The 15,114-nt window shown below is 59.8% G+C and overlaps 2 protein-coding genes across 2 annotated transcripts; one reads left to right on the top strand and one right to left on the bottom strand.

Moving 5' to 3' along the window:
• MST1 (macrophage stimulating 1) lies at nucleotides 1-5,086 on the top strand. The gene is made up of 18 exons (XM_036867812.1): nucleotides 1-94; nucleotides 1,081-1,228; nucleotides 1,308-1,420; nucleotides 1,508-1,622; nucleotides 1,703-1,839; nucleotides 1,920-2,040; nucleotides 2,191-2,309; nucleotides 2,484-2,652; nucleotides 2,834-2,964; nucleotides 3,051-3,153; nucleotides 3,305-3,441; nucleotides 3,534-3,569; nucleotides 3,660-3,780; nucleotides 3,953-4,030; nucleotides 4,174-4,320; nucleotides 4,401-4,507; nucleotides 4,609-4,748; nucleotides 4,852-5,086. Exons 1-18 carry the CDS (start codon nucleotides 1-3, stop codon nucleotides 5,011-5,013), a joined length of 2,178 nt encoding a protein of 725 aa, XP_036723707.1. The 3' UTR covers nucleotides 5,014-5,086.
• A 416-nt stretch (nucleotides 5,087-5,502) lies between these two features.
• On the bottom strand, nucleotides 5,503-14,457 carry APEH (acylaminoacyl-peptide hydrolase). Its single transcript, XM_036868526.1, has 22 exons — nucleotides 14,315-14,457; nucleotides 14,107-14,239; nucleotides 13,518-13,644; nucleotides 13,044-13,137; nucleotides 12,869-12,944; nucleotides 12,616-12,779; nucleotides 12,312-12,449; nucleotides 12,124-12,215; nucleotides 12,001-12,041; nucleotides 11,795-11,916; nucleotides 11,256-11,316; nucleotides 9,975-10,072; nucleotides 9,276-9,327; nucleotides 8,308-8,396; nucleotides 7,734-7,872; nucleotides 7,157-7,240; nucleotides 6,992-7,072; nucleotides 6,549-6,637; nucleotides 6,265-6,455; nucleotides 6,055-6,157; nucleotides 5,864-5,970; nucleotides 5,503-5,773 (listed from the first exon to the last, which is right to left on the bottom strand). The coding sequence occupies exons 1-22, from the start codon at nucleotides 14,324-14,326 to the stop codon at nucleotides 5,668-5,670; spliced, it is 2,199 nt and encodes a 732-aa protein (XP_036724421.1). The 5' UTR covers nucleotides 14,327-14,457; the 3' UTR covers nucleotides 5,503-5,667.
• Nucleotides 14,458-15,114: the final 657 nt, after the last annotated feature.

Raw genomic sequence — 15,114 nt, 5'->3', positions numbered from 1 at the left:
ATGGGGCTGTGGTGGGTCACAGTGCAGCCTCCAGCTAGGAGGATGGGGTGGCTCCCACTCCTGCTGCTTCTGACGGGGTTCTCAGGGGCCCCTGGTGAGTGCCCTTCCCCTCAGCCCTGATCCCCATCTGCGTTCAGAAAGGGTTTGGCCCCAGGCCCATCCCGCTCTTTGAGCCCGGAACTTACTTTCCTATTGGGCATGGAGCAGCGAGTGACCTTGGCTTCTTTCGCAGAGCTGGGCAGCCCCAGGAACACATAAACACATTGCCTATTCAGGCCTGCGTTAAAACGTCTGCTGTAGCATTGAGGCAGTATTAGGACCACACAGATGCAGGCACACGTGCAGGCAGTTATCCCTTATGAGCCAGATCTAATTCTCTAACTTAGCATATGCCCTTATGCTAGTGAGAGCCTAGACTTGGAGTCAGAATGCTTGGGTTGGGCTTCTGCATGGTTAATAAGGTAGCTCTGGGCTTCCCTGGTGGCGCAGTGGTTGAGAATCTGCCTGCTAATGCGGGGAACACGGGTTCGCGCCCTGGTCTGGGAAGATCCCACATGCCGCAGAGCAACTAGGCCCGTGAGCCACAACTACTGAGCCTGCGCGTCTGGAGCCTGTGCTCCGCAACAAGAGAGGCAGTGATAGTGAGAGGTCCGCGCACCGCGATGAAGAGTGGCCCCCGCTCGCCGCAACTGGAGAAAGCCCTCGCACAGAAACGAAGACCCAACATAGCAATCAATCAATCAATAAATAAATAAATCTTAAAAAAAAAAAAAATAAGGTAGCTCTGAGCCTTCTCATTCTCATCTGAGAAATGAGATGGGATAAGCTCCATGGGGCAAGCACCATCACCCACTGCTCTCAGAGTATATGTTTTACAGCTGAGCCTAGTGCCTTGCCCACTAAACAGGTGCACTAGTGATAACTATCATGTCTGGGCCTGCTTCTCCCACCCAGTACAGGGGTCTGACCCTTGAATGGGCTGACAGGGTCCACTCCAGAGGCCTTGTAGTTTGATCCCCTGAATGAATAAATTGTGCACGTGCTGATATACATGTGCTGACATGCATGCCCACGCTGCAGGGCAGCGCTCGCCCTTGAATGACTTCCAGGTGCTCCGGGGTACGGAGCTGCAACATCTGCTACACGCAGTGGGGCCCAGGCCTTGGCAAGAAGATGTGGCAAATGCTGAAGAATGTGCAGGGATTTGTGGGCCCCTACTGGACTGCAGGTGAGTGGCCACAGGACCTAGATAAGACTGGAGGTAGGGGAACCTGGGCACTGAGTTACCCTGTGGCTCCTCCTCCCAGGGCCTTCCACTACAATGTGAGCAGCCATGGTTGCCAGTTGCTGCCATGGACCCAGCACTCAGCTCATACACGGCTGCAGCGTTCCAGGCGCTGCGATCTCTTCCAAAAGAAAAGTGAGTGAGTGGCTGCAGAGAAGGGCGGGCTGGGGAGAGGGCTGCTGGGGTCTCAGGCCTTGTTGATCCTGGGTCTTTTGCTCCCAGTCTATGTTCGGACTTGCATCATGGACAATGGGGTCGAGTACCGGGGCACCGTGGCCATCACCATGGGTGGCCTACCCTGCCAGCGCTGGAGCCACAGGTTCCCCAATGACCACAAGTGAGACAGACTGCAGCTCCCCTCTGTCCCTGCCGGCCTGGCGCCTGCCCCCAGTACGCACTGTATTGCTACTCTCACAGGTACACACCCACACTTCGAAATGGCTTGGAGGACAACTTCTGCCGCAACCCGGACAGGGACCCCGGAGGTCCCTGGTGCTACACAACAGACCCTGCCGTGCGCTTCCAGAGCTGCGGCATTAAGTCCTGCCGGGAGGGTAAGCAGCTCCGGGTCAAGCCTGGGGCGGGAGGAGCATGCCCACGCCCGTCCACGAACCCATCGGCCCTGTGTCTCCAGCCGCTTGCCTTTGGTGCAATGGCGAGGATTACCGCGGCTCAGTGGACCGCACGGAGTCAGGACGCGAGTGTCAGCGCTGGGACCTGCAGCACCCGCACCCTCACCCTTTCGAGCCCCGCAAGTACGCGTGGGCGGGCTCGGCAGGAGGAGGGCGGGCAAGGGGAGGGCCCAGGACTCCAGGGGCGGGGCGATGTAAGGTAGCACATAGTTGGTTGGGGCCAGACAGGGCCCGAGTCCCAGGCTCTTGTTCAGGCCCGGCTACCGCCTCTAGGTTCCTGGACAAAAGTCTGGACGACAACTATTGCCGGAATCCGGACGGCTCGGAGCGGCCCTGGTGCTATACCGCGGACCCGCAGATGAAGCGAGAGTTCTGCGACCTCCCCCGCTGCGGTAGAGCGCGGGGGCGGGGCGTGGGAGGGCACCTGGGACACGTGGGGGCGTGGCCTGGCTGGGACTAGAGGAGGGGCTGGGCGTGACCCGGCGGTGGCCCAACGACAGTGGGGCTCCGCCCCAGCCCCGGTCTCACCTCCGACTCGGGCTCCGACCGGCCTCGGTCCATCCAAGGGTCCGAGGCACAGCCGCGCCGGGACGCCGCGACGCTCAATTGCTTCCGCGGGAAAGGCGAGGGCTACCGGGGCACGGTCAACACCACCGCCGCGGGCGTGCCCTGCCAGCGTTGGGACGCGCAGCATCCGCATCAGCATCGCTTTGCGCCGGAAAAGTATGCGTGCAAGTGAGTTGGCTGGCCGCCGCTGGGAGCCTAGTACTCCTGCGGGTGGGACCTGAGGGGGGTCCCGGGCGGGGCTTGAAAGAAGGCGGGGCTTGGGGAGGAGCTGGAGGCTGGGCTCCCGCCCAGCCGGGCTGGCCAGCCCATGACCTGGGACCCACCCGGGCTGAGCTGCGTGCTTGCTCAGGGACCTTCGGGAGAACTTCTGTCGGAACCCCGACGGATCGGAGGCGCCCTGGTGCTTCACATCGCGGCCTGGCATGCGCGTGGCCTTCTGCTATCAGATCCGGCGCTGCACCGACGACGTGCGGCCCGAGGGTAAGGCCTGAGCTGCGGGTGGAGGCACAGAGCCGGAGGGCTGGGGCGAGAACCGGCTGACGGTCGCCCCCGTCCGCCCGCCGCAGACTGCTACCACGGCGCGGGGGAACTGTACCGCGGCTCGGTCAGCAAGACCCGAAAGGGCGTCCGGTGTCAGCGCTGGTCCGCGGGGACGCCGCACAAGCCGCAGTAAGTCCGCCAGCGCGCCTGGCGCCTCCCAGACCGAGGCCACAGGCCCCGCCCGGGACTAACCCTAGGGCGGCATGCCTCGGCTCTCCAACTGGAGGCTTGCGAGGGCTTGGGATTACCCTGCTTTGATTTTGCTCCCCCTCCCGCCTAGGTTCACACCCACCTCCACCCCACACGCACCACTGGAGGAGAACTTCTGCAGGAACCCAGACGGGGACAGTCACGGGCCCTGGTGCTACACCACGGATCCGGGGACTCCGTTCGACTACTGTGCACTGCGGCGCTGCGGTGAGCACCGGCGACACAGCCCCGGGGCCCCGCCCCTAGCCTCCACCGCCAAAGGCTGGCTCCCTTAACGCGGTTGAACTTGGGTCTTTCAGATGATGACCAACCGCCATCCATCCTGGAGCCCCCAGGTACGGACTTGGGCCAGGCATGCGTCGTGGTCCCTTTGCCCCCCATCTCCATCCAGTCCGGGGTTTCATCCAGCACATTCTATCCCCCAGACCAGGTGCTGTTTGAGAAGTGTGGCAAGAGAGTGACCCGCCTGGACCCACGGCGCTCCAAGCTGCGTGTGGTGGGCGGCCAGCCTGGGAACTCACCCTGGACAGTCAGCTTGCGCAACCGGTGAGGCACAACTGCCTGATTCTCCAAGACAGGGGCTGACGCTACATCCTTTGTGCTTGTGCCAGTAGCGGGGCAGGAACCTGCCCCAGCCTCACAGATCCTAGCCAAGACATGGCAGGTCCAGCCTGTGTCTCTGTGTCTCAGGACTGTTTCCTAACCTGCACTCCTCCAGGCAGGGCCAGCACTTCTGCGGAGGTTCCCTAGTGAAAGAGCAGTGGGTTCTGACTGCCCGGCAGTGCTTCTCCTCTTGGTGAGCCTTCCTTGGGTTTGGGGACCCAGTCCCAATCCCCTGCCTTCCTCTCCCCCTTAGCCACCTTCCCTAGGCAAGCCAATGGGTGAGTGTTGGGCAGCAGACTATGAGTCTCAACTGATGTAGCAGAGCTTCTCTCTCAGCCATGGGCCTCTCACTGGCTATGAGGTGTGGCTAGGCACCCTGTTCCCGGACCCACAGCCCGGGGAGCCAGGCCTGCAGCGCATCTCAATGGCCAAGATGGTCTGCGGGCCCTCTGGCTCCCAGCTTGTTCTGCTCAAGCTGGAGAGGTGTGTGACAAGTCAAGAGGGTGTGAGGTGGGGCTGGGCCTTGTGGCCTCAGACCCTGAATGCCGTCATTCTTGCTAAAGACCTGTGACCCTGAACCAGCGTGTGGCCCTGATCTGCCTGCCCCCTGAGTGGTATGTGGTGCCTCCAGGCACCAAGTGTGAGATCGCAGGCTGGGGCGAGACCAAAGGTAAGAGTACACTGCAGGGGCATGGACTGCTCCAGGCCAAGAGGCCCAGCCTTGGATCCTACCCACAGACCCTCTCCTTCTTCCCATTCCCTTCACTGTAGGTACAGGGGACAACACGGTCCTGAACATAGCCTCCCTCAATGTCATCTCCAACCGGGAATGTAACATCAAGCACCGAGGTCGCGTACGCGAGAGTGAGATGTGCACTGAAGGACTGTTGGCCCCTGTTGGAGCCTGTGAGGTCAGTGGCAGGGCCCCTGGCAAGCTGAAAATGTACTGCTTCACCCCCAAGGGGTCTAGGCTCTACCATGGTCCAGGCCCTCACCAGTTCTTGCACCTACCAGGGTGACTACGGGGGCCCACTTGCCTGCTTTACTCACGACTGCTGGGTCCTGGAGGGAATTATAATCCCCAACCGAGTGTGCGCACGGCCCCGCTGGCCATCCATCTTCATGCGTGTCTCTGTGTTTGTGGACTGGATTCACAAGGTCATGAGGCTGGGCTAGTCCCAGCCTCAATCCTGTGGGCCTTGGGGAGGACGAAGCTTTCTGTCAGACATAAAGCCACCTTTCCTCTTTATGCCAGTGCAGGGTGCTTCTTAGCCTTTGCTTCTAGGGAATGAATTGGCAACTCCTCCTTAGGGCCTGAGTGGCTGAGTCCAACACAATTTGGACTGGGCGATCTGACCCTAGCACTGCCTTAGCCTGTGGGTGCTGTGAATGGCAGGGCCTCACTAGTCCCCTAAATAAACTGCTGGGAGGAGAAGGGTGGTGTACGGCAGTTTCTAACAGAAGGGGCTGCAGCAGAGGGAGCTAGCCTGGTGGAGTCCTACTTGGCCAGGACAGGCAGCAGCTGAGCCTCTCGCTGTCCCCTCCCCTCTCACGCTGGAAGTAGATGCCGTCCTTATGGCTACCACACCCAGGGCCTACGGTCTCTGAACCCCAAGGGTGGGGCTGGGGTTAGGGGTGGCTTGGTACAAACTACCAGCAGGAACTAGACTCTGTGTCCTCATTTATTATGAGCATATAGCCTACATTCCTCGGCTCACCCATCCATGAAGTCCAGAGCCCAGGAAGCCTCTTGCCGCTCTGCCAGACCCTGGGGCTCTCCAAGAGCCAAGTGTGGCATATGTCAGCCAGCTCATGCAGAGTGGTAGGGCTTCAGTTGCCCAAGTGCGTGCACAGCCAGAGCGCAGCATTCATGAAGCTGTCTGATTCCACCTCCACCTCTGATAGTGCATGGGTGCTTTTGGGATAGAGCAGGAGCCTGTAAGGGTTGGGCAGCAATGTTTGAGGATTGAGGATCCTTCCCTGCTCACCTGCCCACCAGCTGCCAGGGCTGTCTTGCTGTACTCACCGAACGGGCACATTTCGGGCCTTGAGGGCACGGTAATACTCCATGCCCTGCTTGAAGGGCACACGCCGGTCCTCCTGGCCCAGCATCAGTAACACTGGTGTCTTCACCTAGGTATGTGGGGAGCGGAGGTGAGCAGGGCCCGGGACTCTGGGCAGATTGGTGGTGCACTGGGCAGGGGGAGGGCTGCGTACCTGAGGGGTGTACTTGATGGGCGACTTGTCCAGCATCTCAGCCCACATGTTGAGGTCTGGCAGGCAGTTGCTGCTGTAGGGGAAGCCAGCTTCCACCACGCACCTACAAGACACTGAGATGATGCAGGCCCAGGAGCTCTGGGGCCTGCGGGAGCTCCATGAGGGTATGGAGTGGGGGGGAGAAGGGGGGGGACCTCTGGGCACACCCACCAGTCAGGGATGTCAGTGGAGCCCATCATGGAGGCAATGTTGATCACAGGGTTCCGCACCACGCAGGCGCCGTAGGTCTCCGGGTACTGACCAATCAGGTGGCAGGACAGGAAGCCACCATGGGAACCACCCATAAGGGCCACACGGCCTGCGTCAAAGTGTTCCTCCTGGAGCACCTGCTCTACTGCAAACTACAGGGTGGGCAGATCATGCTGCAGCCAGCTGCCTGCCCAGCTGAATGGAGCCACACCCCCAGCCTGTCCAGAAGCCCCAGCCCCTGCTACCTGGACATCCTTCACATCCTGGTGGCCCACATTGCCGGGGAGGGAGAGGATGCTGTCCTGGCCAAAGCCCGTGGAGCCACGATAGTTCACTGGAGGCCAGGGAGGGACCAGACAGGGTGGTCAAGTGACCTTCCCAGCGCCCTTTCACCTATATGTGAAGTAGGCCTTGAGGCTAGCTGCACCAGACTCAAGGGGAAGAGGCCAAGAGATTTGAGACTGCCCAGTGACCACACACCCTTTCCATGGCAGTCACAAGTTAGTTCATGTTATCACCACGCCAGGGAGCCAGAGACTGGCCAGGGCAGTTTCTGATAGTGATTACCAGGTCCAGGCTGCAGAGGCCTGGAGACTAGGGTGGTACCCGCAGTGCTTGTACAGACCAGGCCCACACCATCACCACCACCCCACAGCTCTACCAGAGCTGCGGCACCCTGCTCCCTCACCTAGTAGTACTGCAAAGCCCATCTTGCAAAGCATGGCTGGGAGCAGCATCCAGGCAGTGACAAAGGATGAATGGGGTCCCCCTGCAGATAGGGAACAGAGAGAAGGTGAAAGAGCCAGCTAGGAGGGATTGTGGAAGGGCAGGGGCTCTTAGGCCAGTTGCCTACCGTGGGGCATGACCACCATGGGCACCTGGGTCTTGTCTGGAGGGTCGCTGGGCTGCAGAAGGATTGCTTCAAAGTCAAGGCCAGCTGCAGGGAAAAAGCAGCAATCAGCAGAGCCAGTTCTACTGCCGAGGGGCTTCCCCAGCCAAGGCCTCAGCTGTAGCTGCAGGTCTGCAGCTGACCTCTGAAACAAGAGACCTGGCCAAGGTAGCCCACACTGTGACACATGGACCCCAGGACGCTCATGCTCCTTCTGCCCTAGTCAGGGAGTCCCAGTCTCTGCAGGGGCAACATTCTGGAGGAGGTGTGGTCACAGAGGCCTTACATAGGCCTGTCTTCTTTGGGCTCCGTTATCTCACCGCAGATGATCTGGCCTGGTGATGCCCAGCTCTGATACCCAGAGTAGGTACTCAGATGCCTGGACACTACTCCCCATGACCATCCACAAGAGGAAAAAAAAATCTCTTAGAGGTCATCTCAAAAAATCCCAAAATGTGAGACAGGAGATGGGAAAGGTGACCACAGACACTATGTGCTGGGGAACTTGGAGAAGGTGCCCCTCTGCCCCTGCCCAGCTCACCATACTGCACATGCTCTTGCTCTGGGGGTGGCTGTAGTACCCGGATGCTCCAGGAGATTTCAGGAATGGGCTCGGCCTCCTCCAGGGACACCCATGATACCGCCTGCTCCTTCCCCTCAGGAGGCAGGAACCCAACTTTCTGCCAAAGGGAAAGAGTGTGTCACAGGTGGCCTGGCTGCCTCCCTGCCTTTCCACCAGTGTGAGAGTGGGCAGCTCTCATTATACTGGGCCATCTGCCCACCTCCAGAGGGTACAGCATGGACTCCTGTCATGAGCTGGTATATACACAGGTACTCACATAACCACACATATGTACCCCTCCCTCCTCAGCTTCTAGGCTGTTATGCTAGAGGACTGAGCACTTTCCCAGGCACCCTGTTCTGAACAGAGCAAACCTTAACCCAGTAGTTTCTCCCCATAGTGCCAGACCCTCGTGGACTATACTGGGCTGGGTCCACACCTTGGCCTCTCACATGCTGACCAGCCACAGTCAGACTCGGGCCAGTTCCCTGACCTGGGGAACTCTGCCTGCACAGAATCCCTGCCTCCTGGCCCGGGGCCCACCAACACTCACCAGGCATGGGGGTAGGCTGGGCGTGGAGAACTGTGCCACCATGAGGTCCCGGTCAACTGTGAGCAGCTTCCAGCTTCCACCTGACCCCCCTGGAAAAGGCAGATGCCACCACTATTCCCACCCACTCCCTGCAGAGCCAGAGTCCCAGGCTGGAGGCTTTATAGTGAGGTGCCCCTTATTCCCTGGGAAGCAAAGGGATGCCCACAGAGGGACTGTCACAGACAACTGCACACAGCTCTGGGTGAGCCTTCTTCACAGTCCATTCATCCAGCAGGCGCTGGTTGTGCCCTGGGACTGCCAGATCTGGGGACACACCAGACCACATGGCACATCCACCCACCACCTGATGACTGCAGTCTGCAGGGGTGGCAGCCAGGCCCAGGAGGCTGGTGGGGGAGGTGCTAATTCTAGGCAGTGGGGACCAAGGAGATTAAGATTCCTAAGCAGGTACTATACAATGAGATGCAGTTTGGGAACAATCCTTCGGTAGCTTTGTGGAGGAGTGAGTACAGCCAGGGCAGGTGGAGGACTCAAAAACACTTTAGGGGCAGAATCAGCAGGCCTGGGTAACAGGAAGATGAGGGAGCCAACCCAGGGGTTCTGCGCCCTGTGTTGGCAGAGGTGCCTCTGCCTGAGGTTTGGCGAGGGGGAAGGATGACTCTGGCAGATCTTGGCAAGAGAGAATTTTGTGGCTTTGAGAAGTAGGGTGGGGGCCGTGCTGAGGCAGTGCCAGGACACAGGGAGCAGAGCAGAGCCAGGAGGCAGTCTGCTGGCTGAGTAAGGGTCCTGCATAGGCAGGGTCCTCACAAGACTGTCAGTAAAGGCTGTGGGACAGTCAGTGGTGCAGAGTGGCCGAGAGTGCAGAGTGGTGCAGAGTCAGTGGTGCAGAGTCAGCATGTGGCTGCCCCACATGCTTGAGCTCCAGTCCCACCCCTGGCCTGGCTGGCCCACTCGCCAGCCCTGCTCACCAGCTGTCAGAGAGGTCACACCGCCCATCTGGGTGTCCACAGCAAACAGGTCCTGAAGCAGAGAGGAGACCACGTGTGGTACCACATCCAAGAGCCCTATGGGTCCTGCCCCCACCACCTCTCTACCCTCTTGGGGACCCTTGGGCCAAGGCCAGAGCTGTGAGTGACTATGGTGATAGCTACTCAGTGCAGTAGGGAGTGGCCTGAGGGCCTGGGTTCAAATCCCAGTTCCATCACAATTTGCTAAGTGACCCTGGGCAAGATAAGGAATGCCTTTGAGCTCTTTAGAGCTACCCTGAGGACCAAACGATATCTAACCCCCAAGGAGTCTGGCACACTGTGGTGTCCCCACCCAATCCCTGGGAGAAAGCTGCTGTCCCATCTCCATCAGCTCCCCGTATGGTGTTCAGGGGCCCGCCCCAGTGGCAGCCCCCTTGCCCACCACATGGAAATGCTGAGGGTGGGGGCTTTGCATCTCTGCCTCAGGAGAAAGGGCCAAGGGCTCTGTTGTGGGGTACCAGGGCAGCTAGCCCCCTCAAGGAAAAATGAGTCCAGGACAGGGGCAGGCAGGGCCTTAAGGGGCCAGGGAGACCTGTGAGCTGGGCGGTCCACCTGGCAGTGTGTGTGTGCTATGTCCCAGGCCCACAGCTCCTGAGCGTTGGTCGAGGGCTGCTTCTCAACACAGTCAGGGCTCCTCACCTGCCGGCTGCGCTGAGCCGAGTCGAAAACCACTCTCTGGCTGTCAGCCGACCAGCATCCCAGAGGCAGAAGGCTGCAGTAGATCCCAGAGAAGTTCTCTGCAAAGGCAGAGAGCTGGGGGCCACGTCCAGGAGTGGAGGTTGTGTGTGTGTGTGTGTGTGTGTGTGTGTGTCCAGACTATGAGGCAGGCCGCGTTGCTGGGGAATTCACCTGGGGCCCCAGAACTGTGACAGAACAGCAGCCACATACATGGGGGTACCCTAGGCAATGAGGAGCTGCCTGAAGAGGGGGCTGAAGGGCAGAAGCCTCTGAGGGCCCAGAAGAGGTGGAGCTGAAGAGCTTCTGAGAGAAACTGAATGCACTGGCATTCCTCTGAGCTGCTCTTATGGGCCGCTGGGAGGCAGCAGGTGCTGTAACCAAGACATCTGTCTGTCTCTAACCGTACTTAGAGTACCTGGCACTCGGGCCTGAATAAATCCTACCCTCTAACATCATCACTCATTTACCCCTCACTGCAATCCTACAAAGAAGGCAGGAACAACCACCTCCTCCTCACATAAATAAATGGAAGCTCAGGGGGTCAGGATACTGTCCAAGAACACACAGCTAATAAGGGGCAGAGCTAGGATTCAGACCGGGTCCCCACTGCTGCATCCCTGTAACCCAAAGACAGGAAAAGGAGGCCATCCCTTGTCCTTGACTCCTGGAACTGACCAGGCGGCCTAAGAAAACAAGAGACTCACCCCCTCACGTCCTTGGGATAGTCTGGGATCCCAAGCAGAGTTGTGAGCTCCCGAAACTGTGACTGGAGCTTGTCAGCCAAGAGCCACCCTCCCAGAGACCCTGCTGCCTCAAGGGCTTGGACTAGACAAACGCTGGGGTGGGGGCTGGGAGTGGGAGAATGAGCACCCTTGGGGCAGGACCTGCCAATCTAGTGTACTTTCTGAGACCCCTTAAAGGAGCAGTGGCTTTAAGCAGCCACTGGAAAAACAAGATAAATCTATGGGCTGCAGCACAAATGAAATAATCTCAAGCCTCAGCCAGCTTGGGCCACTCTGATCTCAGCTTTGGTCCAGATGACTTCCTTCTATCAGAACCATTCCCTATGGTGATGGCCCCACCCCCTGTGGAGGCTGAACCTGGGGCTGGCCCAGCAGCAGGGAGACTTCAGAAGGAACCCAGGCAGGAAGAGCTGAGGAGGCTGGCCCTGAGCAGGGATAACAGATGGCAGGAAAACAGAACTGCATGCTCCTTGGCACCCACCCAGCCGACACCCCTTACCTCCCAGCTGCCGAGGCACAACGTCCACCACCACGGAGGTGACCCTGGTATACCAGTCATACTGCAACAGAACACAACAGTCAGGCTCACCAGGGGACTCGCCGTGCCCTCAGGGCAGGGAGGGGAGGACCTGAGAGAAGCTTGATGTGTCTCCTTTCTGGTGACCTGGACCAGATGTCTGGAGGGGCCTTTGACTTTCACTAGGGGCCCTTTTACAAGGACTGAGACTCTGTAACTGCCCACTATATCCCAGCCCCTTGCAGAGTCTGGCCACGCGCAGATGAGAAGCAAAGGGAGGAGCATTCTTGTAGACAGAGGATGCTCTCAAGGTGGTGAGTCTTGATTGTGCAGAGCCCCCATGACAGCACTCTCAGCCTCCAGGCCTTGCCTGGAGAGAAGGAAAGGCAAAACTCACACCATCACTGCACCCAGGACAGGAGGTCCACTGAGGGGCCCGTGGGGAGACGAAGCTGACCCTCCAGCTCTCATCCACCATCCCCTCCTCTTGCTGACCTCCCCCCACCCCAACCCCAGCTCACCAGGCACAGTTGGCCACACTGCTGATGGGGGAGCAGAGATGGGAACCTCAGGTAGACGACGCGACATTGGTCTGGGCTCAGCCGGGGAGAAGAGACAGCCAGAGAGTCATCCGAGAGGAGCTCTGGACCAGACAGAAATGCGAGCATCATGCAGGCTGCCAGGGCCGGTGTGTGTCAGTGAAGCACAGGTGGGTGCCAGCACTTACCACACTTCCCCCCGATGAGGTCTACATAGTACAGGGCTGACCTGGAACCACCAGAGAGACACTCAGCTTCAAGGCCGGTCTGAGCTGCAAGGCCCCCTGCCCTGCCCCTTCGATTGTCCTCACCTTCGATTGGTGCAGAAGCGGATGCCCAGCCGGAAGGGCTCATGCCACCAGCCCACGAACACAACACCTGTGTCCCCAGGGGCCCAGAATGCCTGTAAACAAGACCACAGGACAGGTGTGATCAAGGGACAGTAGCTCAGGCAGGGCCCCCAGACTTCAGGAGTGATGTAGGCCAAGTCAGCACTAACCTGTCCAGGGGACACACTCTCAGGGACCCCCTCAAGCACAGAGATGTTGCCGCTCTCGACATCCAGCACACAGAGTACAGGAGTGCTTTTGGAAACCAAGTTTTCTCCCCAATCTTCGTAAAATAAAAATTGATCCCCCTGAGAACACAAGACACTCAATGCCCAGCCTGTCTTGCAGGAGACGGCCCTGCCCCCTAGAAGCCAGTACCTCCCTGGTTCTGATAGGCACAGTGTGGGCAGAGAGCATAGTGGACCCCAGCGCTGCCCTGAGGGGCCTTCATGGACTGGCCATGGCCATGAGCACCTTAATGGCCTGGTCTGGCTTCTTCAGCCTGGCCACCTCGTCATCGCTGCCACTGACGTCCAAGGCTTTGGTCTGAAAGAAGGACTCAGCCTTGGGGCGCTTCTTCTCTGCCACGTATAATAAGTGTGTCTCCGAGTGCGACCAGGACAGGCAGCCAAAGCAGTCTGGGTGCAAGGAAGGCCGATCAGGGGGAGCCCTGGGCTATGGCTGCCCCTCCTGTCCGCCCTGCCTGCTCACCAGCCAGATGCCTCACCATCCTCATAAACCAGCCCATGTTTCTCCAGCGCTGACAGGTTGAAGCTCTTGAGCTTCCGGTTCTTCTCCCAAACCTAAGGACATCTGGGAGTCAGGTTGCCTGTCCTCCAACAGAGCCTTACCTGTGGGACTGAGCCCCCAATTACCCACCACGTGGTCCTAGGCAGACTTACCTCCAAAAACTGCTTCTCCTCCCCAGTGCCTGGGCCTCCAGCCTTGCGCAGCACGGCTTTCATGGTGCCTGAAGGAGATTCTCTGCTCAGCAGCCTGAGGAGGATACAGGGGAGCAGGTCAGTATTACCTCCCACCCAGTGATAGCCCATCCTGTCCCCTTATTGGCCACAACCTCTTAGACAAGATTCTTGAGGCTCTGGCCCACAACCGCCCCTGCAGCCCTTCTAGCCCTACCATGGCAGCTGCCTTGCCTCTCTTCCCTGGGGCAGGGCCTCTAGTCCCAGCCCAAGTTTGGAGCAAGCCTCCAATGCTTATGACCATGTCACTAGAGACTACCTGAGCTCCCAAGGGGCAGGGATCTGGCTCCTGGCTTCCCTTCTGGGCCCTACCCACACCAAGGCACAGGGTGGGCATTCATAAAAGGCTTGCAGATGGCTGCGGCCTTGCCTATAAGCTTCCTCCCTCAAACTTACTCGCCCCGGGTCTCCACACTGTTGCCCGCAGGCCCTGCAAACACCACTGAGTCCGCATCATGGAACACCAGGTACTGGCGGCAGAATCGGATGTTCTCCATGCGTTCCAGGTCCCTCTGGGTCCACTCTGCGAGGAGAGGCATGAGGCTGCTCAACTTGACCAGTCCCAGCACAGGTTACCCCCTCCCCTACCCAACCTCCCTCAGTCTGTCTCCAGATATTCTGGGGGGCAGGATGTGCAACACTTGGCCACAACTCTCAAGTCTAGGCCTCCAGAGCCTAGGCTGGCAACGTCTTGGAGAGAAACAATTACTGCTCCTAGCATCCACCCTAGAATCTTGAGGGCAAATGTGGGATACGATGACAGGGGTGACCCTTACAAGGCCCACACTCTGCACTCATGGGCACCATCCCATAATACCCCAAATAGCCCCCCCCCATACACCTGTGTGCACAGACCTCTTGTTGATGCACTGTTCCACACCCACACTCTCCAAGCCCGGCCTTCCTCCACACACCCGTGTGCACTGTCAGGCAGCTAGCCCTCCACGCCCCCCTCCTCTCCACCGACTCCCCTCCATACACACACCAGTGTGCACCGTCCGGTAACAACCGCCGTACTGCGTGGTGACCTCCGGGCCCAGGCAGGCGGCGCTCAGCGCGGGCTGGCGGCTAAGGCCCCGGTACAGCGCCGCCGCCTCTTCGGGCTCGCTCAGCAGCACCTGCGCAGGGGACACAGCAGGGTCAGGCCCGGCCCGGGCTGCAAAGACCACGGGAACCGCGGGCCGCTCCCTCACCTGCCGCTCCATGGTGGCTCTGGGCCGCCGGGGCGAGGCGGGGCACTCAGGCGCCCGGAAGTGAGAGGCTCGGCCAGTCTCCGCCGCGGCCTTGCCGCGCAGTGAGAGGGGCGGGACTTTCGACGAATGAGCGAGGACGATTAGCCGAGGGGCGGGGCCTCGATGGTAAGGAGGTGGGGCCTGTGAGAAACAAGTTGGAGCTGCGGCCCCAGGAGTCCTGGAGGGGAAGAGCAGGGACCTCGGGGAAAGGAGCAGGCCTTTCGGGGTGGGCTAGGCTGGAGAGAGGCGAGCTCTGTGGGCCAAGCCCCGGCTTGTTACTGGGAGGGGAGGGAATGGGGTCTCCGAGGAGAGGGGTTGGCGCTGTGTTAACGGAATAAAGGAGCGGGTCTGTAGAGAGGGGCGAGGTGTGTGAAGAACGACAGGGCCCACGGGAGGAGGGCAGATGAGGCCGGACGGGGGTGGGCCCTAAGCATCCGGGGGCAGGTCCTGAGAGGCTGCGGACCGAGGACTCTTCGAAGACGCGGGGGTGGGGGGTGGGGGCGGGGCTGAGCCCTGCGAGGGTAAAGTCGAGGAAAAGAGAGGTGAGGGGCGGGGGCCTGAGAGGCAGGCAGGGTGCAAGCCAAAGTCAGCCCCAGCTGGGGTCTCCCGCAGGCCGGAGGCTAACTGTCGGGTCTTTCTGGTCCATTACGAGGCAAGCATTCACCAGACGGTGCCAGGCCCTGCTCTGGAGGGGCTCTCAGGCCGACGAGGAAAGAAGGGCGGAGGTGTGCTCCTGGCAGAGGGCGCAGAGCTCGAGCTCC

Source organism: Balaenoptera musculus, chromosome 11 (genome assembly GCF_009873245.2).
Source record: "Balaenoptera musculus isolate JJ_BM4_2016_0621 chromosome 11, mBalMus1.pri.v3, whole genome shotgun sequence".
NCBI lineage: Eukaryota > Metazoa > Chordata > Mammalia > Artiodactyla > Balaenopteridae > Balaenoptera > Balaenoptera musculus.
Note: the sequence above shows the minus strand (reverse complement) of the source record. Positions and strands in the feature narration are given on the sequence as shown.